This window comes from Colius striatus, chromosome 1 (genome assembly GCF_028858725.1).
Source record: "Colius striatus isolate bColStr4 chromosome 1, bColStr4.1.hap1, whole genome shotgun sequence".
Classification (NCBI taxonomy): Eukaryota; Metazoa; Chordata; class Aves; order Coliiformes; family Coliidae; genus Colius; species Colius striatus.
In genome coordinates, this window is record NC_084759.1 from 141,252,184 (window position 1) to 141,276,635 (window position 24,452).

The 24,452-nt window shown below is 43.0% G+C and overlaps 1 protein-coding gene across 3 annotated transcripts; it reads right to left on the bottom strand.

Moving 5' to 3' along the window:
* Nucleotides 1-606: 606 nt before the first annotated feature.
* IL17RA (interleukin 17 receptor A) lies at nucleotides 607-23,732 on the bottom strand. 3 transcript variants are annotated; one of them, XM_062009893.1, is made up of 13 exons: nucleotides 23,549-23,732; nucleotides 15,891-15,915; nucleotides 12,693-12,839; nucleotides 11,420-11,544; nucleotides 10,251-10,377; nucleotides 8,318-8,365; nucleotides 8,067-8,224; nucleotides 6,806-6,883; nucleotides 6,298-6,373; nucleotides 6,196-6,210; nucleotides 5,261-5,362; nucleotides 4,139-4,180; nucleotides 607-3,683 (listed from the first exon to the last, which is right to left on the bottom strand). In XM_062009893.1, exons 1-13 carry the CDS (start codon nucleotides 23,669-23,671, stop codon nucleotides 2,176-2,178), a joined length of 2,574 nt encoding a protein of 857 aa, XP_061865877.1. In that variant the 5' UTR covers nucleotides 23,672-23,732; the 3' UTR covers nucleotides 607-2,175. The 3 variants fall into 3 exon arrangements, with proteins under 3 accessions (XP_061865877.1, XP_061865868.1, XP_061865884.1); XM_062009884.1 differs by having other exon boundaries at nucleotides 607-3,686; XM_062009900.1 differs by lacking the exons at nucleotides 11,420-11,544; nucleotides 12,693-12,839; nucleotides 15,891-15,915; nucleotides 23,549-23,732 and having other exon boundaries at nucleotides 607-3,686; nucleotides 8,318-8,357.
* Between the last annotated feature and the right edge of the window lie 720 nt (nucleotides 23,733-24,452).

Consider the following 24,452-nt stretch of genomic DNA (forward strand, 5'->3'; position numbering starts at 1 on the left):
AGCAGGGTTTGTACAGCATCAAGGCCCTTTGTGCTTCTTACCCTGCCCTGCCAGTGAGTGGGATGAGTAGCACAAAAAGCTGTGAGGGAGCACAGCCAGGGCAGCTGATCCAAACCAGCCAAAGGGCTATTCCATACCATAGAACATCATGCCCAGTGTATAAACTAGGGAGTTGGTGCGAAGGGGTGGATCGCTGCTTGGGCATCAGTCAGCAGGTGGTGAGAAACTGCATTGGGCAGCACTTGTTTGTTTTTTAGTCCCTTGGGTTTTGATTTTTTTTGTTATATTCTTTTTCCATTACAATTGTTATTATATATTTTATGATCATATTTTTTCCTCCTAATTAGTAAACTGTTCTTATCTCAACCCACCAGTTTTACTTTTTCCTTCCCCATCCCACGGGGGTCGGGACTGTGAGTGGCCACGTGGTACTTAGCTGCTGGCTGGGGTTAAATCACAGCACTGAGCAGCCTTGCACTGAAATTACTAACATTCCCCTTCTTTAATATCCATTTTGAAGGAGCATGCACTTCCTACACGAGAGCCCTCAGCTGTATCCAGCTCAGCTGGCTCCAGCTGCAACACTTTGCAGGAATGGTTAGGCACGTGTCAGCCAGTTTAGTTCCGGCTCTCAGTTTTGCCTCAGACTTCTATAAGTGGTATTAACATGAAGAAGAGACAAGTAGAATTGAGGACATGAAAGTGTTTCAGTAAATATATCCAAAAAGTATTCTTGTTTTTAATTTAAGGAACAAAACACACAATAAACCATTAAAACTATAAACCAGACTTAATACAATATTGGTGGTGAATTAAAAGAACGTCTTCTCCAAGTTACCAGATTGTAAAAAGAGAACTGAGATAACATTTTCTTAAAGACTTTTTGACAAGTAAATTCAGAAGGACAGGAAAATGACAAGCTTGTCTGAACAGCAAGGAGAAAGGCCTGGGTGTATTTGCATCTGGCAGGCTGTTAACCAGTGGGCTGCATTGCAGAAACCACAATAACAAAGAAGGTCAGTGCCAGCCTCAACTGCTTTCTAGTGCATCAGGCCCAATCTTTAAAGACACATTGGAACTGATACAGTTACCATCGGTGCTCCTGGAAGATGAACCCCTTAGTCTATTAAGTATTTCACAATGGTTATCTTGAACTCGCTGTGCCTGAGTTTATACCCACATAAGTACATCAAACACTCCTTTTAGCTCAGCCTTCCCTAGCGCAGAATCTCCACTCCAAAACAGCATCTGCTGAAGCTACACATTTTTTTCCCTACCAAAATAGTCTGTCATTTCCTTAATTGTGTGCCACTGTCTACATCTTCAGGTGAAGACTTCCTGGTGCTAAGATGTCCAACAGCAAACAGCACTGCATTACAGAATCCACCAGATCCCTCTAACTCAGTGATTCTGTATTCAGCCCCAAATTCTTCCTACAATTGTATAAGCAGCCCAAATCCCATTTTTCGGTCCATTATCTCTTTTTTTCCCCTTGCTCCTATTGCTGATTTTTCAAGCACATACCTCCCAGTAGGGAGAGTTATGGACACTCATAAGTTTACCCTCCTTACTGCTCAGTTACTCCACTTGACTTCAGAATGGTCATGGGAATGCAGTTTCAAGTAAATGAATGACTGGCAAAAGAAAAAAACCCAGACCTTCAGGTACATGCATCAACCAGGTCGAGACAGCCCTAATCCAGCTGAAGTTTAAGGCACACATCTTTCACACAGTATATTTACAACAAAACATTTAAAACATGTATGAAAATGGCAATGCAAATTTTGCCATGTAATCTACCTCTATTTTCCAAACCTTGGCCATGACTTCTATCCAGTGCAATAGAACCAGTACAGCTAGAGGGCATTTTTAAGGCACAAGTGGATGGGCCACAGTATTTTTTCTGCCATCCATCAGTGAGGACTCAATGTAATATGTTTCCCCAAGGAACAGAACTGGTGCCTGTTCCTTCACAGGGGTGACTAATATTCATTGCTTCTCTCCACAGAGACTGGAAGCAACATTAGCAGTCTGCTGGGCAATCCCGTCTCCTAGCAGCAGACAGGAAGATCCCACCAGTAAGCCATTTATGTACACAAAGAGAAAGATGGTGTTGGAAAAGTAGTTTCCACCTTCCACACCTGTATTTTAAATGGAGCAGGTCCCAGACAGAGCCTAACAGGCTTCCAAAGATTGGCCAGTGTCCATCACCTCAGCTGAATACTCCCAGTCAGAGCTCCGTTGAATGTCCTGTAAAAACAGCTGCTGCTGGAGGCTCTTTAGACTGTTCAAGACCTCTGGAGAGAGTTCATGGAAGACTACCTGTTTTTCCTGATCCTCCTCCTCTTCCTCCTCCTCCTCGACAAGGTCATCAGGAGGCAGAGGAGAACATCTAGAGATGTAGCCCTGGTCTGACTGCACTGACTGTCTCTGGTCTTCGCATTGGTCATCAAAGACCAACTGGTGTTGCTTGTCAGCCTCCTCTTGGCAGAGAGATGGCTCTGAAGGAATGACTCTCTGATGGCAAAGAGAGTACATGAGTCCATTCAGATGGTGTCTCAGTTCACCTGAAAGGTTTCTGGGACTCTGGTCATCTACTTCAGATGAAACTTCAGAATCGTTGTGGAGGATGACATTATTCCTCATTGGAAAGCTTGTTTCCAGAAGAGGAACTCCTTCCATACAGTCCTCATTACTCACCACACGATGACTAAGTGTATTCCTGTCTTCCATGGAAGAGACTGGCTCCACTATCTGAACTAGAGGAGCCTCATCCATAGGAAGGACCATAGTGTGAGAAGTCAGACTCCCGCACGTAGTAAGTTGAGGCTGCAGTTTACAGCCCTTACTTTGACCTTCATGTACGTGGAGGTTAATGACATAACAGCAGTCCGGGTCAGGCTCCTGCAGGTGCAGCTGGTATTTCACAATCCCACCCGGTTCGCTCAGCAATGAATCCACCTGGCTCTCTCTGTTGAGGGACTGCAACTCTTCATCATTATCCAAGCAGACGGTTTCCCTCTCAAACCAGTCTGGGTGCTCCATCTGCCAGTTCTTGAACTTCTGTACCGCCTCTCTCAGCTTCCTCCCACTAGGGGTATCAATGTAGTTTTCAGCTGTGATTTCCTGGATTCGATGGATGCGCCCAGGTTCAAACTTCTCCAAGTCCTGAATCCGAAAATAAATGTCCTCAAACTTGTCCATCAGTTGGTACCTGGATGTGACATTGAACAGATCAGGTATATCTTTCTCACTGCTTATCCCTTCGAAGTAGCAGACTATATACATTCCAAAACAGGCTGGCTTCTTAAAGTCCGTCAGGATCAAATTCAAGGCTGGGGTAAACAGGTCTCCCATTGGCTTCTGCTGATCTTGCTTGAGACACACAGGCTCGCTCCCAAGCATGGCCTGCCATTTGGCCTGGGTGCCCCGTGAACACAAGATGATAATCTTTGAAGATAGGTCTTCCATTTCCTTCTTCTGTCGAGTAAGCCAGGGTAATGGCCCTAACTCTGAGATCTGATGATCTTCCAGCAGGTCTAAGGCTACAGCAGTGCCACAGACTGTCATCAGAAACTCAGCAAACTTCAGCACCACATCCACATACAGCAGGTGATCAGCAGAGTACACAATCCAAACCTTTCGGGGCTTCAAGGGTGGCAGAGGAAGGTCTGTATATGGTGCTGCTGAAAGACAGAAAACATGTTTGTTCCAGCCACATTCCCAAAGCTGTAATGGCACAAGCCAAAAGCAATCAACATAGGAGAATGTTAACAAAAGGTCCTAGAAACTATCAGTTTTGAGGCTATTTTGGCAACACATGTGGACATCTCATTGTAGAAATTTAACATGAAACTCAGTGGAGCAGTGATTTGTAATAGTATCTGCATGGTTCACGGAACTCCAACACACAAATGTAATGCATCAGCTTCAAGAGGTTTGCAAATGTACCTGTACTCTCTGCTGGAGAGCTGAATGCACCTACCCTACCCCAAAACAACCTCCCATTGCTATGGCTTAGAAGATTAGCAAGGGTTCTCTTGCCAGTTTAGTCCCAGGCTGAGCCAAAGGCCTCACCACCTTCCAAAGCAATTATCTGCCACCTGACAAATGTTAATGCACAGGCAGGACATCTTACCTGATTGCAAGTCATTGTAGTTGCACTTCTGTTGCTGGCGCCCTGGAAGAGAAAGAAAGTCACTGTCAGTTCTGAAAACACAAAATAAGGTTAAACCCTTAAAATGACACCACCTTCCAAAGATTATGTTTAGAAAAAAAACCCCTTTAACTGTGCAGTGACAAAACCATGGGGAGAGGGAAGGCAAGTAAGAAAAAAACCTGGCTAAATGAATACTCTTCTACAGCTGATTTTGCTATGTACTTCACTATATTTTTCCTTCAAGGAGAGAAGGAATGCACTCAAACCAAGTTTTGCCCATCTTCCCCAAATCTGGCCAGCCTCAAGATGTACAGAACCACCAACTGTTCTGCTACCTCTCCCTAAGGAGAGAAGATCTTTTTAAAGACGGCTTTTTCTTCAGAAGCTTCTCTGAAGAAGTGACTAAAATATCCCTGACTACATCTTATCAATAAGTTCGACGTTATAAAATTTTTCAACGTATTTCTAATAATTCATCTCAGGTGAAGAAAGTTGCACATTGTCCCTGTGACAACTGCCTCGGCACAAGAGACTAGGAATTAGTCCTCAAGTACCCAGTCTTCCAACCCAGTCATTGTCAACCTCTGTGTCCTGTTTTCCCTCTTTCATCTTAATTGAAAATCATTATTTAAGCTCAAAATAGGATAAAAATTTGCTTTGTAAAGTAAGGACTCTGGAGGACAGGGGAAAGACTACAGTCTGGACAAACAAGAAGTTTCTGTCATGCAAAACTCTTATGCAATGTAGGAAAATAATGGGAAATAGGAAATAATGGAGGAAAATAAATGGGAAAGCAATCTGCAGGAAACAAAGGGCTGAACTATGAAGTTCCTTTTCCCCCTCATAAGCTCTGAAGCACTACGAAAACAGAGTGTCAGGCAGCATAGTGCATGGAAGTCTTTTACTTAACTAAGTGGACAGTAGTAGGATGTTACACAAGTCCCATGATGCAAACCAGAAGAAAGTGTTTACATAGGCATTATCTCAGTGGCAAGACACCAGAACAGCAAGGAAGAAAACAGCAAAAGGTATAGCTACAGAAGTAGGAAAAAATACCGTTTTATTGTGGAATCTTTTCTTCCCAGCTGGAATGAGTCTTACCTGCTCGTTTTTTGGTCATACAAATCACGCCTGCTATGACTGATGCCACCAGTAACACACAGATCCCAGTGATAAACCAGTAAAGCCATATAACCTTATCACCTGTGGTACAAAAACAGCGCTCAGACACTGCTTCACCAAACAACAGAAGTATCTAGAGTAGCAGAGGTCAAGAGAGGAGGACTCTGGCTCTACCCAAAGCCACGGTTAGTCCAGCACTTCCCCCTTACAACATAACACAGCCACTTCTCAAAATGAATTCCTGCCTTCACGATGATGCTCTACACCACAAACTTGCTCCACAAAGAACCATATGTGCAGCACACTGAAAACACAGATCAATAATCCTCCTCTAAATAGCAATGTTTATCCAGCTTTGACAGACATGCTGCCCTGTCCTGCCTGTTCCTGTACTCTGCCTTAAAAGAGTCACCATTTCAGGTGACGTATTTTTCAGTCTATAGGTGGTTTTTTTTTTACTTTTGAAATCTTTGGCAAACTAGTCCCTTACAGGTGCTGTTGCAGCCAAAAGAAAAGATGTCAAATCATTATGCACATGTTTTATCTTGACACTCATAAAAATGAATATATGCAAGCTATTCTCTCCAAAAGCTGCTTTATATTATGTAAATTTTTTAACACTGAGCAAAAGTGACAGAAAGTATTTTATATTAAGACTCTTCTTGTCAAAACTGTTTCTCAAAGAATTTTATGCAAGTGAAATATCTCTAAAAAAATTGCTCTTTAAGGTTCACACTGCATACAAATACTTGCCTCCATTAAATCATGGTGAAGTAACTCTTCACACAATTAATTCTGAGTTCAGTGTTACACAAGGGGATATTTCTTGCCCACCGGGTCATTCCCAGGGAGGACAATTTGTTACCCTATATGACAGGAAAAGCGCAGCAAATAGGACCGGAAGAACATCTTACCTGATGGGTCTGTACCTGCAAAAGACAAAGACTTACATTAAAAAGTCAACTCTCTCATCTGTAGGAATATGGGAATCTAATTTACAGAAGAGCAGTTCTCACTTGGAGCTGGGGAACACGGGATGAAAGCAGAGTGCCTCAGACAGTCTGTGCCACAGCTCACAAAGAACGGCTGAATCTGTGGTTAAAGAAATCAGAAAACAGCATTTCTTAAAAGCAACTTTGTTACACACTTTGCTTTCCCCCTGCCCTGACATTCCCTGTATTTTAGCCTAGGGATGCAGAATATCTATTTCCCTTCAGAAAACAAGATTAATCAGGAACTCTTACACTAATCATTACGTCAGCAGTGAGCTCCTGAGGTTAAACACTTGCCATTCCCACTCCATAGTCTCCAATTTGACAACCCTACACTAAGGAAAAGCCACTGTCTACAGAGAATGTCTGTATAAAACAATTGTTCTTTCACTTATAATTATTTTCCTAATACAAGTAATTAGGGATTAGCTAATCTCAGAACAAAACACTGTGCAAAAACCCGTAACAACTCTCAAGTCACTCGTTGCCTTGTTGGTGATGGAAGGACTCGGGGACAACAGTGAGATCCTACCTGTATTTTGTAGTTGCAGCAAGCTCTTATGTTCTTCTCTATTTTGATTGTGACATTCACTTGCTGTTGTTGTTGACTCTGCAGAAGCCAAATGCAAGTTAAGGGAAGAAAGAGAAGAGAAAGAAAGCAGGAAAAAGAAAAGGAGACAACGGAATGGTCCAAAAAAGCAGAAATTTCTTTTGTTTTTTCTTTTGAACAAGAAGCCCACTGAGAACAAAAGGGTAAAACGGTCCGGCCACCATCACTGCAGGTGTCCTGTGTGACAGAGGTGGTAATACAATCAAAGCAGCAGGCTAAGGCTGCACACATAACAGGAAACAATTAAGTTACATTGTGTAACTTCAAATGTGTTAACTTAATGTTTCTTAACAATGTAAACGTCTTCAGTCATTACATGTGTAAACATTAGCAAGCTCTCTCATTTAATTAAAAATAGCTGTCAACACTGCTGCTTCTGAGCTAGAACAAGCTGCTCTTGTTACCTGCTATATACCACCAATATGATGAAAACTTAAGTATATTCTTTACAGTGATTAGCAGATACATATTCCAAAATGCAGCATATTCCCCTCTACCAGCTGCACCAGTAATAACTTCAGTAATAAACCCCTTTGTGCTGCACACAAGTTAAGTGTGGAAGGAATGCAACGATTAAACAAACTGAATGCCAATACATCTGCCCTCTCCCAAGGAAAGGTTGGGACTGGTACCAAATATTCACTATTTCTCCTCCCTCAGATGCCTGAAGGGGAAATATTTCTTACATCAGAACACACTCTGGAGCTACTTTGCGCTTCTTAACAACATGGGCTGCAAGACCTACAGGAATTGATTCTCAAGTTTGATTGAAAATTCTGTTATAAACCCACTCATTCTTGATCTAAAAATATAACTAACACTCCTCTCCCCCATCCCAACCCCACCATCACATCTGATAAACCACTTCCACGATTCATTGAAACATTGCACCTCAATTTTGGCTGATTTATTTAGCCTTATTCCCCAGGCACTGGCTTGTAATAAAGCCCAGACGTTAAAATACCAAATTTCAGTTGTATTTGCAGACGTTTACAGACTGTTCCATGCATTATAAAAACCTCTTTGTCATCTTTTACCCACCAAGCTCCTTTTTCCAAAGGCAACTAAAAATCTGTGAAAATAATTCCTTGAAAATTTCTGTTCAAGTCCATTTGTCACATCTCCTTCATCGCAGCTCCAAGTCCTTGCTATATCATTTAGGAATGATTACCTAATCAATTACCTCATTGAAAACACGTGTGATCACTTTACACTTCTTCTCATTCATGAAACTGGCCACGTGAATTTGGTATCGGGCTGACTCTGTCCACGGGTTAAAGCTCACAAGCAGAGTTGTGTCATCTAGAATTCTGCCTTGGATCTTGGGCTCCCACAAGCTGCCTGGAAGTAGGGCAGATATGCTCATCTTTCTCAACTGCCAGAAATATTTCAGAGCACTCGCGTCTACTTGACTCAAAGAGAATATTTTTTTACCTGTGTTTATACATGGGATGGTTCTTTTCATTAGAGAGTCCTTGCAGTCTGCAAGAGAGGCCATGAGTGACTAGTCAGAAATACTGTACTTTCATTTAGGACACTTCTCACACATTTTCTCATCAGAAGCCAGACACCTAACTAAACCCTCACTGAGGAAGTAAAGATCTTTGCTTCAGAGTAGCAGCAAAATTCTGCGACAGAATAGCGTTGGTTTCCAATGTATAAACTGGCTTTTCCAGTGATGTTATGGCATTTGGGTTGTTTTTCAGAACAGAGATAATAAAAAAATACTGAAAGCTTTTAATAGTTACTGTAACTGTAATATTTGACAATCCTTGCTAGTGTAAGACTAGTGCAGAGAGGGTCATAATGGAATGAAAACCTCATTTTGACCTCTGGATCTTGAGAGCACCAGAGCATTAAGTTCCTCCAAAAGCATTCTGCTCCAGGAAAACTCCAGGCTGCAATCTTTCTTGACCTCAAAACACTCTTCCACATTCATAATTCTCTTTGCTTCATTTAGCAGATTGGCCCTGCTCTTCGGGACTTTTCCAGAGTCAAATGCAGAGTTACACATTCAACATTTAGCAATGTGGGATTTACAAGTCTCAGCCTAAACCATGTCTGTCCTCCAGGGTTTGGACACAAAGGAACAACTCCCTGCTTAAACAAGTGAAAGAAAACATTACATTTACAGTGCCCCTGTAATTCACACATAAGCCCTAATCAGCAAAGCTCCCTGCAGCTGCTGAGCTCAACACAATGCAATAGGTTGCTGAAGAGGAGGATAAAAGCCAGGAAGTTCTCAGTACAACCAGGTATAAGAAAGGATAAGAGAACTGAAAAACAGGTGCCCCCTTCTCCTTTTCCAGCTCACACTAACACACCATATACTTAGCCATTTTACAGCTACAAAGTCATCAAGCAAGTTAAGAAGAAAGTCATGAACCAGTTTTCAGGCTCTATTGAGTGACAAATATTTATAAACTAGTCACGGTAGCCAGAGGGCACTGCAGATGCTCAGCATCTTAAGGGAAAACAATAACAATCCTTCTTAGTTACAGGAGAATTTTCACATACTCAAGAAAGGTCAGTCATTCAGCTCTATCTAGTTTCTTGGTAAATTATGCCTAGCTGTACCTTCGAAATCAAACTTCCAATATTAAATTTTAGGTATGTGAAGCCAAACTTTACTCCTCGTGATCCTGAAGCAGAGGGGTAACTTTGGATGATTTAAAATTCAGTAAAAACAGCAGCAATAGCCTGCAGGGAGCATGAAAGATGTCTCTACACTCCCAATCATGTAGATGGAACATCTTTACCTGCTCCATTGGTGAACATTTCAGCAACAAGATCCAAGAGGCGTAACTTTTCTTCAGACAGGCCCTCAGAGAAGCCCTTATGCTACCTTTCAAGTTTAAATTATTAACGTATCTTTAACTATAGCTGTAGCAGAATTCTTACACGTGCAATTTCTGAGAACTCAGTGGCACAAGTCTAAGGCTTTGTCCAGCTTTCTAGAGAGCATACAAAATTTTACATAAAAGTGTCTTCCACATGAAAACTACAGTCAACCAGAATCAAAGGGTCTACCCATCCCAGGACAGTCCTTCCACACATGCTTTATTCCAGTTAGAGATTTGACAAACCTCTGGACACAGGATACCAGAAACAAGGATGGTGGCTTGCAGCACAAACAATACATACATTTTGGATAGGTACCAACAAGGGTATTTTAGATAAGACTACCACCATGGACTTATTAAACTGCAATATGCAGAAAGGTCAACATTTTTCTTTATAAGAACGCCACTCTGTTGCTAAACTTGCTCACAGTACATGGATCTCAGCTGGAAAAAACCTGACCCACAGGGCCACAAACCATCACAGTCCTAAGCTCAAGGCCTAAGCTAACTAGAACATTTCTTACCAGGAATTGTGAGAGACGTGGACTTGCAATTATAGTCTCCATTTACAGTCAGTTTGGGCAGGTGGTAGACAGTCACTTGGTAAGTCTGGCCAGGTTCCACTTCAAAACGGTCAAAAGCAAAATTCCACTGAAAACAAACCACATTCACAAGGACTTAAAATGAGAATGTTCTATAAAGGCACTGAAGTTAACAGCTGACTTGGCGCTGTTCCACTATGTTCCCTCATCCCATATGATGCTTTTTCTGAAACTTGACTATAAGAAAAAAGGAACAAGTGTATTAAAGGTACCAGTGCCTTGGTCTGTCCCAAATTCACCTGTTTGGAATGAGAAAAGTGCAGTTATTTCTTGAGACAGTTATTTGTTGAGTTGACAACAGTCTTATGCCAAACAACTGTGTACAGTTTCCAGTGAATTACATGCTGAACTGAAAGGAGATTAGGCTAAAATAAGCAGTTTTGAGACTGAAGTTTTAGTCTAGTATGAATCTTGCAGTGCAAGTACAAGCATTTAGAATTGCACTTACACATATATACTTCTATACTTGGCCATTCCATTATAGATCTTTTAAACTTGATATTGTTTTCCACATCAGCGATGCTGTGCAAACTCTAAGAGATGCACTGGCTCCACATGGTAAGCTAACTATGGCCAAATTCTGCACAGTAAGCAAATAAACTCCAGATTCCTATTGTTCATAAAGAGAGTATTTTTTTCGGACAAGTTTCCTAGACTGAGTGTAAGCTGAAGGAGCATCCCCCAAAGTTGATGCTTTCCCCCACAGCAAGAGAATACAAGTAGTAAAAGAAAGGGCTGAGTTAAGAAGGCTATGTCACAGCTGTCCAGTAGAATGGAAAAATCCTCCTACAATTATTTGCTTTAAGGAACATCCAGAACAATGACATACATTAGGCACTGAAAGCATCCACTCTTAGAACTTGAAGGATGGGAAGAGTAGAAGAGAAATCAAGGTAAGCAAGCAGCCTGTACAGGTACACACAAGCGTAAAACAAAATGAAAATGACAGCAGGTCTCAAGCCCAATACCTTGATTGTTTCATTAACTCTTCTAACCAGCCTATACTTTAATTGATAACCTTGCTGTATGACAGTGAAAGTAGAAACAAACCCAAGGACCAGAAGAAGCAGTTTACAGCCCTTTGCACTCACCCGGCCTCCATCTGGACGGACCTGAAGCGTCAAGTTGTTCTGAAAGTCAAATTGGGCGCAGATCTGTTGATTGCTGTTCACTTGCATCACAGCCAGCTCTGCCCCTTGGAGATACTGGATGCTAGCTGCAGGCACAGAGAGAGATGCCCGTCTTTTCCTGTCATCTATGTGTAGGGGTTGCAACCACCCCCAAGATTACTGCTGTGCCCAGCCTTGTCACAGCCTGACTCCTTTGAAAAGCTGGGGATCCCAACACAAAGACAATTGGCCATGAAAAAGTGAGCACGCAAGGTCAACTAACACCATTTTCAGCTTAAAAGTTACTGCATGTCAAGAGCTCCTTCTGTGCAAATGAATGGGCAGAGTAGAAGGCAACTTCATTCTTCCAGATATGCTGGCAGTTCAGAGTCGTGTTTAGCTCAGCCTCTTGAGACTGCTTCTGGTAGTTTGGGCACTGAAGCAAATACAGTTTTATTTTGGTACAGACAATCCCAGTCAGATGGTTTATAACCATAGCTATGCAAAATGACTGGGTTACTGGAGTCACACCTGCTACTACACTACTACAGCTGTACTGAGGTAACTATATAGTCCTCAGATACAGGCACTGCAAAAGGGAGAAATGAATGAGTTTAACTCTGTCTCGGATCAGTGCAAAACCATGGTCAAGAATGTGCAAGGGAAATATTATATACAAACAAGCAAACATATTTGGAGAGTGAAGAAAACTTAACTTACTGGTACCTATTTAGGCTTCAGCAATGAGACATTTATCAAGACACATGTGCATATGGGAAATCTAAGTTACATGGACTATATTACTTGAAATGGGAAAAACTTGCACTGGATTAACAGCTCACAATTTATTTGTATGCTCTCAAGTTAATTGTCATTTGTTCAGTTTGCAGGTTTAGTTCCCCTGCATGAGACTGCTGCAGTTGTTACTATGCTTTGAAAAGGCAATGCTTGCAGTGTTAACCTTCTTTCTCCACTCACTACCGTGAGAAACGTGTGATCTGCTTTTCCCATTTTAAATGTCATCAACCCCCACTGGTGGAAACATTTTTTTAAACTTTTGAATACTCAGCACACACAAAGCCCAAAAAACGTGCCTCAAAACTAACAAAACAAAGCAGCCATACCCCCAAATTTCAATAGTCTGCTTTCTTGACCAGATCAGTGCAAGATTTGGAGTCCGAATTCTCTTCCCTATCCTTACTAGGTCACATGTAATTGCTCTGCTCTACGTTGACAGCACGCAACTGCCACTTACCATCAGTGGCCACTTTCCATTCAATCTGGAGCACAGGTACCAGTTTTCCATCCTCCTGACGGAAAACATCAGAAGAGACATTGAGACTGCTTGGAGCAGATGGAGTCCAGGTGGAACCCAGCAGCCAGCTCGTCTCCATGCATGTACCTGGTCAGCAAAGGAAGCACACCATTCAGAGCAGGGCTGAGGAAGCTCTGCTAAATTGCCATTGCGATCTGCCCTTTGGGTCAGGGTCACACAGAGGGCAAAACTGGGTGACAAAACTGCTTCACAGTTCAGAAAGGCAGTTTTCTGCATGCAAATACTTTAGAAATTACCTGTATTGATCTGAACTCATTCTAGTAACTTACAGCTCCTTTTTTTTCCTTAAAATCTATTAGTAATTACCACTATCAATGTATCCAGGTTAAACAGGTCAAGTAAGTTTACTCTATCTCCTGCAGCAGTCCATATCTTCCTGCTGAAACACACCTATGTTAGAAGACTAGTACTAATCTCCAGCCTTCCAATGATAAGAAGTCTGTCAGATAACTATTGGAACAATTTCCCTGGGTAATTATTTTGTTTAAAATTGCCTTAACTCTAACTTGAATATAAATCTGAATTTAGTTTCCAACAGGTGCTTGTTATACCTTTCATAAACTAATGAGCTCTCTGGGCAGAAAAATAATACTGCTACTCAGTAAAGCGTTAGGGAAAAGTGGTCCTGTAATCTCATCAGAAAATGAAATCAGGTATGACAGACATTAGGCAGACATTTGACTTATTACAGCATATTAAAAATAGCTCTGCTGAATATCAGCGAAGCACAAACATAGGAAGAACAAGACTGAAAAATCAAGGACGAGGTAAAAATGGAAAATCATTACTGTTTTGAATATTTTACATAGCTCTGTGGGAGAGAAGGTATGCCCAATGCTATGTATTTGTCTAAAGAAATATCAACAATTGAGAAGTAAATAAAATAGCTGCTGATAGGGCATATGACAACTGACAGACTTGGGGGAAGCAGAAGTCAGAATTTACAATAAAAACGAGTCCAAGTCACTTTGTATACTGGACCCAGTCAACAAAACACTTCTTGACACATTGTAACATGCATCTAAGCAAATGCAGTGTAGGCTGTATTTACCTAATGAGAATTTAAACGGTATTTATTTATAACAGCATTGCTGAAAAACTACTGAACATGAGCTGTGTCATGCAAGCCTTCAATCACATGAACAGGCAAGGGTGATCACTGAATCTATCAAAAAAGAAGGTTGTTATTCTTTAGCTACTTGTGGCATCCACCCTAAACCAGTACAATATGGAAAAGAGAACAATGAAGAGCAAGAGAATAAATTTGTAGGTTGAACTCCTCAAATGCAAAACATGTTTTGCTGCTGGCTTCAACTGACAGAAACCCATGCTGCTAACAAAAAGTTACTCACGGCTACATTTTCCACTTAATTCCCTTGCATGAGTTCAAACAATCACAGGGCTATGGGATAATTTGGTTCATAAAAATGACTTGCCTAATAAGGATTTTACCATTTCCTTGGTGGGCTACTCTGGCAGACAGAGCTCAAAGCAGTGGCTCAGCTGGCTGCTTGCAGGGACATTGGTGGGAACAGCACCTTCCCCCAACAGTTTGCAATTATCCAATATGTGGTCAGGCTACTCAAAGTATACTTGCAGTCTTTTTTTGTTGGGTCAATGATGGAAACAAAGTGGGCACCATCCCTTCCTGTGACAGCATGGTTTTAGGCTTAGGAAGTAATTAGACAGTCCTCAAATGCTCATTCTACCAAAAAATACCTATAGAAAATCTGGTAAGATTAAAGTACCTTTCAGAAAAGATCATACTAAATACTAAAAAAATTTAAAAGCTATCTCTCTCCTAGAGCAGAAAAAAACCCAAGAACAATACCAGGAGGTTGAGGCATCTCTTTTTTCTGTTGTAGCTAGCAACAGGACAAGGGGTAATGGGATGAAGCTGGAACACAAGGAGTTCCACTTAAACATAAGAAAAAAACTATTTCACTGTTCAGGTGAGGGAGCCCTGGCACAGGCTGCCCAGAGGGGTTGTGGAGTCTCCTTCCTTGGAGGTCTTCAAGACCTGCCTGGACATGTTCCTATGCGACCTGATCTAGGTGAACCCGCTTCTGCAGGGGAGTTGGACTAGATGATCTCTAAACATCCCTTCCAACCCCCACCATCCTATGATTCTAATTTAAACCATAAAAACAAGAAAAATAAGAAAACCAAATCTTCAAACAAGGCAGCATTTTAATGGTGGAGCTGCGGTTTGGTTTAGCCGCGTTGTCAAGTTGTAGTCCAATGGCTGCCTGCCAGTGGGAAACATGATCCTAACCAATCCCACCCAATCCCTCTCCTGCCAAAAAGTTTAAAATCTGGTTATTTTCAGCATAGTCAGCTCCCTCATCTGGCATGCCCAGTGTGGCTACAAAAATACTTGTGCCAGTACGATACAGGGTTGGGCACGGAGGCAGAAAGGAGCCTGCTTAGAGCTACTGCAGAGCAAGGCCAAAGAGTTCTGCAGCACCATCCAGGTGCCTCCATGCACCAAACAGGCAAATATAGAATATTTTTTTAATAGGATTTTAGCCATAATTACACCAGAAGTGTTTCAAATGTGTGCTGTTGCTAAGACTTGACCTCTTACACCTGGTATATTCATTACACTTGTTCAGTGGGACTTACAGTTAACTCTAGTTGCCTTTTCCCATTAAAAGCATCATTTAGGTTAGAAAACACCTTTAAGATACAGTTAAATTCACTGCACTTAGCCAGACAATTTACATTAATTGCTATCAACTGCATCCCTTTACGCTCCTTTTCTAAAACTCTAGTTCATACACTAATTTTTCATCAAGTACTATTATAGACAGAATAAGTTGTAATGAATGTTTACTGACAAAGTTATCCTAAAGGTGCCATTTCTTTAAAAACTGACCTTTAAACAGAAACTAAACATCCTGCCCCAAACTCTATCCTGAGAAAGACAACTTTCCATTTGTCTTTTAGCTGGAGATGATTATGGATCAAACAAAAAACTCCCCATGTAAGGCACAGAGTGCTTCACTTTACATCTCTCTGATTCTAGCAGGATGAATCTGCTGTATGAACCCAGATTAAAAAACATGAAAGCATCATTCAATGAGGAAACCACAATGAATATAAAATATTACTTACTGTTTCTTACAAGGCAGTTTAAATCCTGTGAAGGGAAAGAAACAAGAACATTATTCTCATAGTAGAAACTGGACTGACAGTAATTTGCTCCTGCTTGGTGGCAGGAAGAAAATGCAGTGAATAGCAACACATCCTAACTGGAAGAATTAAACACCAGGAAACATTGGTTTTCTGATGAACAACTTTGTGCAAAGGACAGAGAGTATGAAACTTGTGCACACCTGAACTGCATATGCCACAGCAGTAGCTGCAATAATGGAAAGAAATTAAAGAGAGGCAAAAACGGAAGATGATGATAGCAAAAACCTTCCAGAATCCAGGACCATGAAAATAGAGATCAGTGTGACATGAAAAATTGCTTCAAGCAGATGGGTATGTGTTTTTTGGTATTGTATTTTATTACCATTGCTTGAAAATACTGGTAGTGCTTGAGAGGTCTAAGCCCACCTGACTGGAGGTGTGAGCTCTCTGCAGCCAGGCTGGCCACTGAGTCCTGGGTTATTTGCTGCTTGCTGAGGCAGGCAGCCCCCAAACTCTTATGGCTGCTGGACTTCTTCCTGATGCCACCCAAGTAGTAGGGAAGCAAAAAGCTAGCATTTAGTAAATGCCAGGCTGGAAAGCAGGATTTGGTGACTCCTTTCTAGAAATATAACTTAGAGGTGATCCAAGAAGGAAAAAGATTAATAAGAATCACACTAAGGATAAAGATGCCCTGAATATAAAGACGCAACCAGCAATGAGGTGGGCTCTGCCTGGCTTCCCTTAGTGCCCTTTATTTACACTCCATCATCACCAGGAAAAAGCACATAAGCTTGCTTGTTTAATGTGATGCAAAATTGTAGCAATGAGGAAGTCTGAAGTTTTCACTGACTTAGTAAACCAAGATGAAAGGAAGTTTTCCTCCCACTTGTTTCCTCTGCCTTGACATATAAAAGTTGGGTATTGTTATAACACAGTTGCCACAATATAATTCATTCCAAGGTTTTTAACTTCTCTGCAACCTGTTAAGGTCAGATCCAAGTGTATTTGGGGTTCAGTTTATGAATGTGGCATAGCCATGGGTTGTACTTACATTTTCAGGAGTGAATGCTTGAAAAAGCCAACTGTGCCTTTCAGTAGTGAGGTACTTTCACTATTTCTGTTGTGATCAAAAGGTCAAAACAGTCAACTATGGGAAATCAACTTGATCAGCTGGCATATAAACACCAATTTAGTCCAAACTGTACTCTAACAATTATATTGCAGCTACTTGTTGCAAACAAATGTATGGACAAATCCTCCATTGAGTATTTATGTCTTGTCAGACTCAAGAAAAACTGGTTACAGGTACAGTTAATAGAATGTTACTGCAACTTTGTACCTCCCAAATCAGGTTTCCTCCCCTCTCGCTCTGGAACACACCCATGTAGCATCTCCAACCTAAATCCTTTGGTAATGATAAAACCTAGAAAGCCAGTAAGCAAATGCTGATGAAACCAAACCAAAACCAGCTAAACTATAATCACTGAAAAAGAGGAAAATATAAATCATAACTACTGATATGGAAAAGCAGCTTAAGCTCTGAAAAAAACCTTCCTATTGGCAGTTCAAATGCTTAACCAGACTCAGGTAGATTATTTAGCATGTCAATTAGCTCCTTATACAAACAGGTGTTGTGGTTTTGTCTGGGATGGTGTTAATTTTCTTCCTAGCAGCTGGTACAGAGCTGTGTTTTGGATTAGTGACCAAAACAGTGTTGATAACACACGGATATTTTAGTTATTACTGAACAGTGTTTGCACAGCACACCAAGGCATTTCATGTTTCTTAACTGCTCCCCGTAAGCAGATAGGCTGTAGGTACACAAGAAGCTGAGAGGGGACACAGCAGGGCCAATTGACCCTAACTGACCACAGTGACACCTCAGACCATATGATATTGTTCTCAGCATATAAAACTTAGGGAAGAAGGAGGAAGGGAAGGTCATTTTGAGCTACAGCACTTGTCTTCTCATGTAACTTTTACACATGGAGCCTGACTTTCCTGGAGATGGCTGAACATCTGCCTGCCCATGGGAAGCAGTGAACTAATTCCTTATTTCACTTAGTTTAATAGACAAAGCAAAAGCTGCTCACACAATCTTTATCTCAACCCACAAGTTTTCTTGCTTTTGCCCTACCGATTCTCTCCCCATCCCACATGTGAGGCTGAGCTGCTGGCTAGGGTGAACCTACAACAGGCAGCAAAAAAATTACTGGCTACTAGCCATAGCTTTGTTTCTAATTTAATGACTTCTGTCAAAACCTATCACTTAATATTAATTCATTTTGCCCTTGTTCTGTGGCAGTTATCTGCAATTATTGTAAATTGCATCATGATAAAGCCCTTATATAAATTATAAGGCATTATTTGCTGGAAGCACAGCAACATCTGTTTTCCTTTGAGTGCGGGTGTTTTTAATTATTAGCAGATAAGACATGGTTAAATGAGGAAGTGCTGCATTTCCCCTTGTTTTATGATCAACATGAACACTGAGCTAGCACTGCACATAAATGAATCCTCTCTTCCTTCAGGTCTATTGTTCCAGGTAAAGTGATCACAATATTGCTCTCAGTATTGATGAGGCTGGGCCCTTTCTGACACTCATTAGAAAGCCAAGAGCTTAATCAGGAACCGTCAGTCAGTTGATAAGAATTCAGAATGGAAACTTGACAATTAAGGTACCTCTTATCTTTCAGCCCTGGGTTTCTACAGGCACAACCACAGTTTTTCTGGTGTGACATCAACTGTTCTCAGGATTTTTAAGGGGCTATCTACATGTTTTTTCCTATTCCACACTAGCCTGTTTACCTGCTGTGCCAGTAACAGTTTCTGATGCATAGCTGACACTGAGTATTTTAAAGCTGCCACCAGTTAGTTTAGAATTTAGCAGGTTTACCCCAAGGAGGAGTGAATGATTCTTCCACCACATGACAACCTGCACCAACTCAATTGTTGGTCCACTCTCTTCCCAGTCCCCAAAACACTACAGGGATGACCTAAAAGCCAAAAATGCCCAGAATAACGATTCATCCATTCAGAAAGTCCTTGCTTTTGGCATAAGGAAGCAAAGATAATAGCAGGAGAAGATAAAGCTACAATGCAGGCAGATAGAACAACCCCGGAGGACACCTAGAAAGCGTCCACCACAAAAATCCTCAACTCCTTTTTGGATACTGCTCAGGTGAACAGGACTGAGCTGATCTGCAGCTGAGGGTGTGCTTAAACCAAGAAAGTGTGACTCCAGAGAAGTACATTCAAAAGACAGGAAGCAATTAAGGAAAAAGAAAAGTTGGTTTTTCAATAAGTCATCCACTTCCAGATTTGCACAAGGTACCTCCTCAGAACCAGAGGGAATAACTGCTGGTTTTCCCTTGTAAAGGTCCAACCAATCCAAAACCTCACTTTGATATGTGGGCTTTTTCAGAGCGCATTAACAAGGCTGTGGTCAGCAGAAGTACTTAGCTTAGCTTTCCCACCTGAGTAAGCACACATTTAGACCATACAATAAAATTACTGCAGTGACTTTTTCTGCTTGCCCACGTAAATCTAGAACCACGTTAAGAAGCATTGACAGAATGAAGATGTGTGTCTGCCCACACACAAGACAACCAGTGGACAAATGGGAGGAAAAGGAACAAAAATGAAGAGCTCTGCAGAAAAGCTGAAGATGGAGCCCTGAGACAGGTGACATGTTCTGCACATTACAAAGTGCTATGTTCTGTTCTCACTAGCTTGCTTTGGTCTTTCAGGCCCAACAAGCAAAACTACAGGCAGGGGAGGCATAAATATGAGAATAAGACGATTGTGAGGTGATGTGAAAAAAACTATTATTAAGGAGGACAGGTACAACCAACTAACTCTTCACATTTACTTGTCATATTTTCACAGAAAGCTAAGCAACTCTTTCTTTCACTCTTTTTTTCCCCCAAGATTTGTCTTGCTTTAGACATCAAAAATCAATAGACTATATGCCATGGGGAATCATACGTATCTGAAAAAAAAAAATAGGAAATTGCTTAACAGAACTATAACAAGTCAATTAAATTACTATGAGGCCAAGATTTCCCAGCAGGATGCTGTGGTAACTAGCAAGAAACTGCTGTGAGCTGGGCAAGTGTCCAGTTTTCTTTTAAAGAGCAGCTGCTGAATGGGAAGGGCTCCAGCTTTCCAAAATCTGCCTCTTGCCTATGAGCCATTTTACATATCTTCTGAAGACTGGAAGATTAGAAGTTTACTGCACTTTCCCTTTCCTGATTTCTAGTTAAAAGAAGCAGAGGTCAATAGGACATTAACGTGTTACAGGAATAACTGCTGAAAAAAATGATTTAAGGCTGGTAAGAAACAACCATCATCTACAAATTTCTTTTGATTTTTAAAGCATTTTTCTCTATAGTTGCTAAGTTTTTTTCCTTATCCTGATAATTTCTCACCAAAATCATATCCAAACTCAGAAGTTGAAGCTTCTTCACAAAAATCTGTTTTCAAGTTTTCTTTGCCATGTTTTATTAGTTTTGATCACTAACTCTTTTCATGCTGAAGTTTGGTAGTTTTTATCATTAATTCTCTTCATGCCAAGAAGTCCAGAGATATTTTAGTAGCACTAAGTGTGATCATGGTTTACAGTAACATAGTACAAAGTAAAAAGATGCCTTAGAGGGTAATGAAGTCAGCCAATACCAAGGGCAAAATTAACACATTTATAAAGGAAGACTGTGAAGTCTTTCTCACATGCACCATCACCACTTATCTTCACGAGAGATCTTACATCAATTCTTCTCCAGTGACATTTAGAGAATACCCATCAAGCTGGCAAGATAGATTTCAAAGACCAAGCCACATCCACCTATCCTGTCCCCTAATGATGTCAGGGTTAGAAACACTGCATTCCTCCAGGACACCAAGGCATGCAGTGTTATGAATCAGTTAAGGCCCAGTGACTGTACATAGTCATTAAATACTTGATGACGAACAACCAGACTGATATTTAAGCTGTATTATGTTTTCCCCTGTGCATAGAAAACCCAAACTCCACTTCTCTGCAGATGACATTCAAATAAAAGTTACTAAGAGCTGGATTTGCAGCTGTGCTATTCAGCCTTACAGCTAAGCAGGTTTGATGGAGTGGTGGTGAATAAGGCCCATTAAGTGCATTTGTTGGCATTCTGATCAGATGAGCTGTTAACGAGCATGTAGTTTTACTTTTGCAATTTACAGGTGTCTACTGATACTGATATGACACTTCCCCCCCACACTCCATCTCCAAAACAGCCTCTGCCACATGATAGTTTTGATAAAAACAGTTTCTCACCCTAACCTACTCCAAAGCTGAGAAACAGCAGCCCAAGTGTGGTGAATTAGAGAAAAACAAGTGGGTCTCACCAACCCTGCTCAACAACAGCTTCTCTTTTGAGCTACACTTCAGTCACTCATCAGAAGGGTTACTGACTCATCCTCTGAACACAGTGCAACAGACAGAAAGGGAAGGGGAAATGGTTTTCAACTGTCACAGATTCAGTTGATGGTACTTTTTTTTCCTGTAAGTGCCAGCAGCTTTGCAATTGCTTTGAAAGAGGCTGCTTGTGGGCTTAAGCCAACTCTTTTTTGCCTCTTCGCTGCATTTTAGAAAAGGGCTTATTGGAAGAAAAGGCCAAAGTAGTAGGGCTTATACATTCACCGATTCACCCAGAGAACGGGTAACATTTCGTCAGTGAAAGCTGGGGAACTCCTCACCAGGCTACCACAGTTCACATTCCCTAAAACAAGAGGTACAGGCAGGAAGACAAAGTCAGTCAAAGCCCAAGCATTCAAGGACTCATCAAAACTTGATAATGCACTCCTCTCAAGCTCTGTGTGACTAACAATGTTTGGGATAACCAGGGTTATGTTAGATGCCGAAGTGGTATTGTAATGTTCTCTTTCCCTTTAGCTAAGATTTTGCATTTTGTAACTTCTTAATACCAAGCTTCAAGTAAAATTGCAGAAGCGATCTGTTTTCTTTGAGTATTTTTACATAGGAGTGAAGGCAGCAGAGCAGAGGTTGGGCAAAACAAAGGAAAGTATATGGTCAAGCATTAGGAAAGGAGGTAGAACAGACAAAAGATAGCAAATGTGTACAGGAAAAGATTATAGAAGCTTTCATGCCAATTGACACATTTTGGTTTATGTATGTCTATGGCTTCACATCTGACTATAGACATGACATAGAAAACAGCTGCCCATTATCCTGTTCATGCATGCATCACTATTAACAGAAACCAGATCTCTCTCCCCTTCTACATAGGCTTTCTATGTATCTTAGACAAAACCAAAACAAAACAAAAACAAACCCCAACCAATCAAAAAACCAAACCTCTAAAACCCCAAGAAAGAGACATCAGCTAGCAGTTCAAACTTCGGGATGCCCAAGTTAGCTCCTTTATAAATACACTACACATTCACCTCTCAATTTGTGTCCTCTCTGTCTGGTTTCACAGGGAGAAGAGGCAACAAAAATCTGTTTTTTCAAGAATTTATGTTTACCTACTCCTTCAAGCAGAGATTCTCTACTTCCTCCTAAAACCCCTTCAGCCGCAAGAAACCGATTAAAACATTTAGGACATTAGGCAACTTCAGCTATTAGCAAAGACTCACATCCTGCTTGCTAACTTCTGGCGATTTTAGCCAATCTTAGCCCCAGCCACAGCTCCCCAAAGATGTCAACGACGGGCGTTTCCTGGCAGCTGCCACATAGTCAGGATAATTCTGCGGCGTTTAAAATTCAAGTTTAACATGAAGTTAATGCAGTTGTGTGTTATGCACAGTCGCTTTGATACATACAGCCCACACCGGCCAAAACCGAGCCGTCAAACCGTACAAAAACAAGTACCGGGACTTCACCGAGCAACACAGCGTGACCGAAGGATGAGGTCAGCAGTAACAGCAGAACCGTACCCATCGCCAGCTGCCCTCGAGGAAGGAGACGGGTCCGTAGCCACCCACCAACCGCGCCTGCACCGCGGGCAGTTCCCCCGGCTTCCAGGCTCTGCTGCGACCGGCGCTCGCCGCCAGCTGCACTCCGTGGGGAGCACTTCCCACACTCGGGCTCTGCCCGCCGGGACCGCCTGCGAAAGCGGTGCCACGGCTTGGAGCGAGGCGGCTCGGGGGTTCTGTTTGCCCCACAGCCCTTGTTGTCCCCGTGTAAGAGACGCGGCGGAACGAGCCCGTGGATCCTGCCGCAGGCACCGCGCTTCCCGCCCAACAAACCCCTTCCCGGGACAGCGAGACACCGCTGGCACGGCATCCCCCGCCCCAGGCCGCTCCAGCGGGGAAGCCTTTCCCTCAACCCAACTTCCTGTCTGGCTACCGCCACCGCCTCCTCGCCCCGTGCGGACCACGGGCCGCGCGTCGGACTCCCCCGTCTCCGCTCCGGCACACCGGCGGCGAGCGGCCACCGCCGGCGCGACACACCACGGGATGCGGGAAACCCCCGCCTCCCCGGCCCCGCCGCCGGGCCCGGCCCGCTGCGTGCACCGCGGGCACGCCGCTCGCCCCGTGCCCCTGCCCGTGCCCCGTGCCCGGCCCCGCCGCTCGCCGGCCGGCGCCACCGACCTCGGCGGCGCCACCGACCTCCTCGGCGCTCCTGATCCCGCCGCGCTTACCGGCTGGGAGCAGGTGAAAGGCGGCGCGGCGCCCAACAGCAGCCGCAAGGCCGCAGCGGCGGGTGCGATAGGGAAGACGAGGAAGAGCAGAAGCGGCAGCCGCCGCAGCCCCGCGCCCGCCATGGCCGTGGCCCGACCACCAGCGCCTCAGGGCTTCCGGGCTCCGACCTGGGCGCGGGGCGGCGCCGGCCTCACCTGAGGAGGGGCCGCCGCGCCGAGGCGGGGCGAGGCGAGTCCGGCGGCGGGCGGGGCTTGCGGCGGGCCCGCCCCACCCCCAGGAGCCCGCCCGCCACATGCCGCCGCCGAGTTGCGCGCTTCGGTCGGAGTGTCCTCGGCGGTCCCGTTCTGCTTGGGATTGGTATGAGCCCCGAGGAACTCCTGATGGGAGGGGCAGCTCCGCTGGAGACAGCTCTGTGGGCAGAGGTCGCGGCCGAGAAGCCAAACCTGGTTTTAACCGCGTGTTACCTTCGTGTCCACGAGGAAACGGAGGGGCTCTGGGGGCCTCCATGCTCCGGTGCACATCTCTGGCTTCGGATGAATACCGTGGGCATCCAAACCTGACATCAGCCGTGGTCTGCAACTACACGACAAAAACCGTTATAGATGTATGCTGTAATTTTACCGTTGGGGGACTTAATGCATCCGATTCACACGAGGCTGTGCAAACCTTTTTTACTTGTTCCTGATGCTCACCGGGTTTCACGAAGCATCTCTCACGATTTCACGCCGCTCACGCTGCAGCATGCTCGCTGCTGGTTTTCACCCATTTGGGTTTTTTTTTTTTTGCCTTGGTTTTCACCTCATAGTTTTCACATACAGCTGTAGCCCAGCCCCAGGGAACCGAGACGAATTTCTGGCTCAGCGGGTGTTTCAGCAAAGCAGAACCGTTGGCTGGGCTTCAACT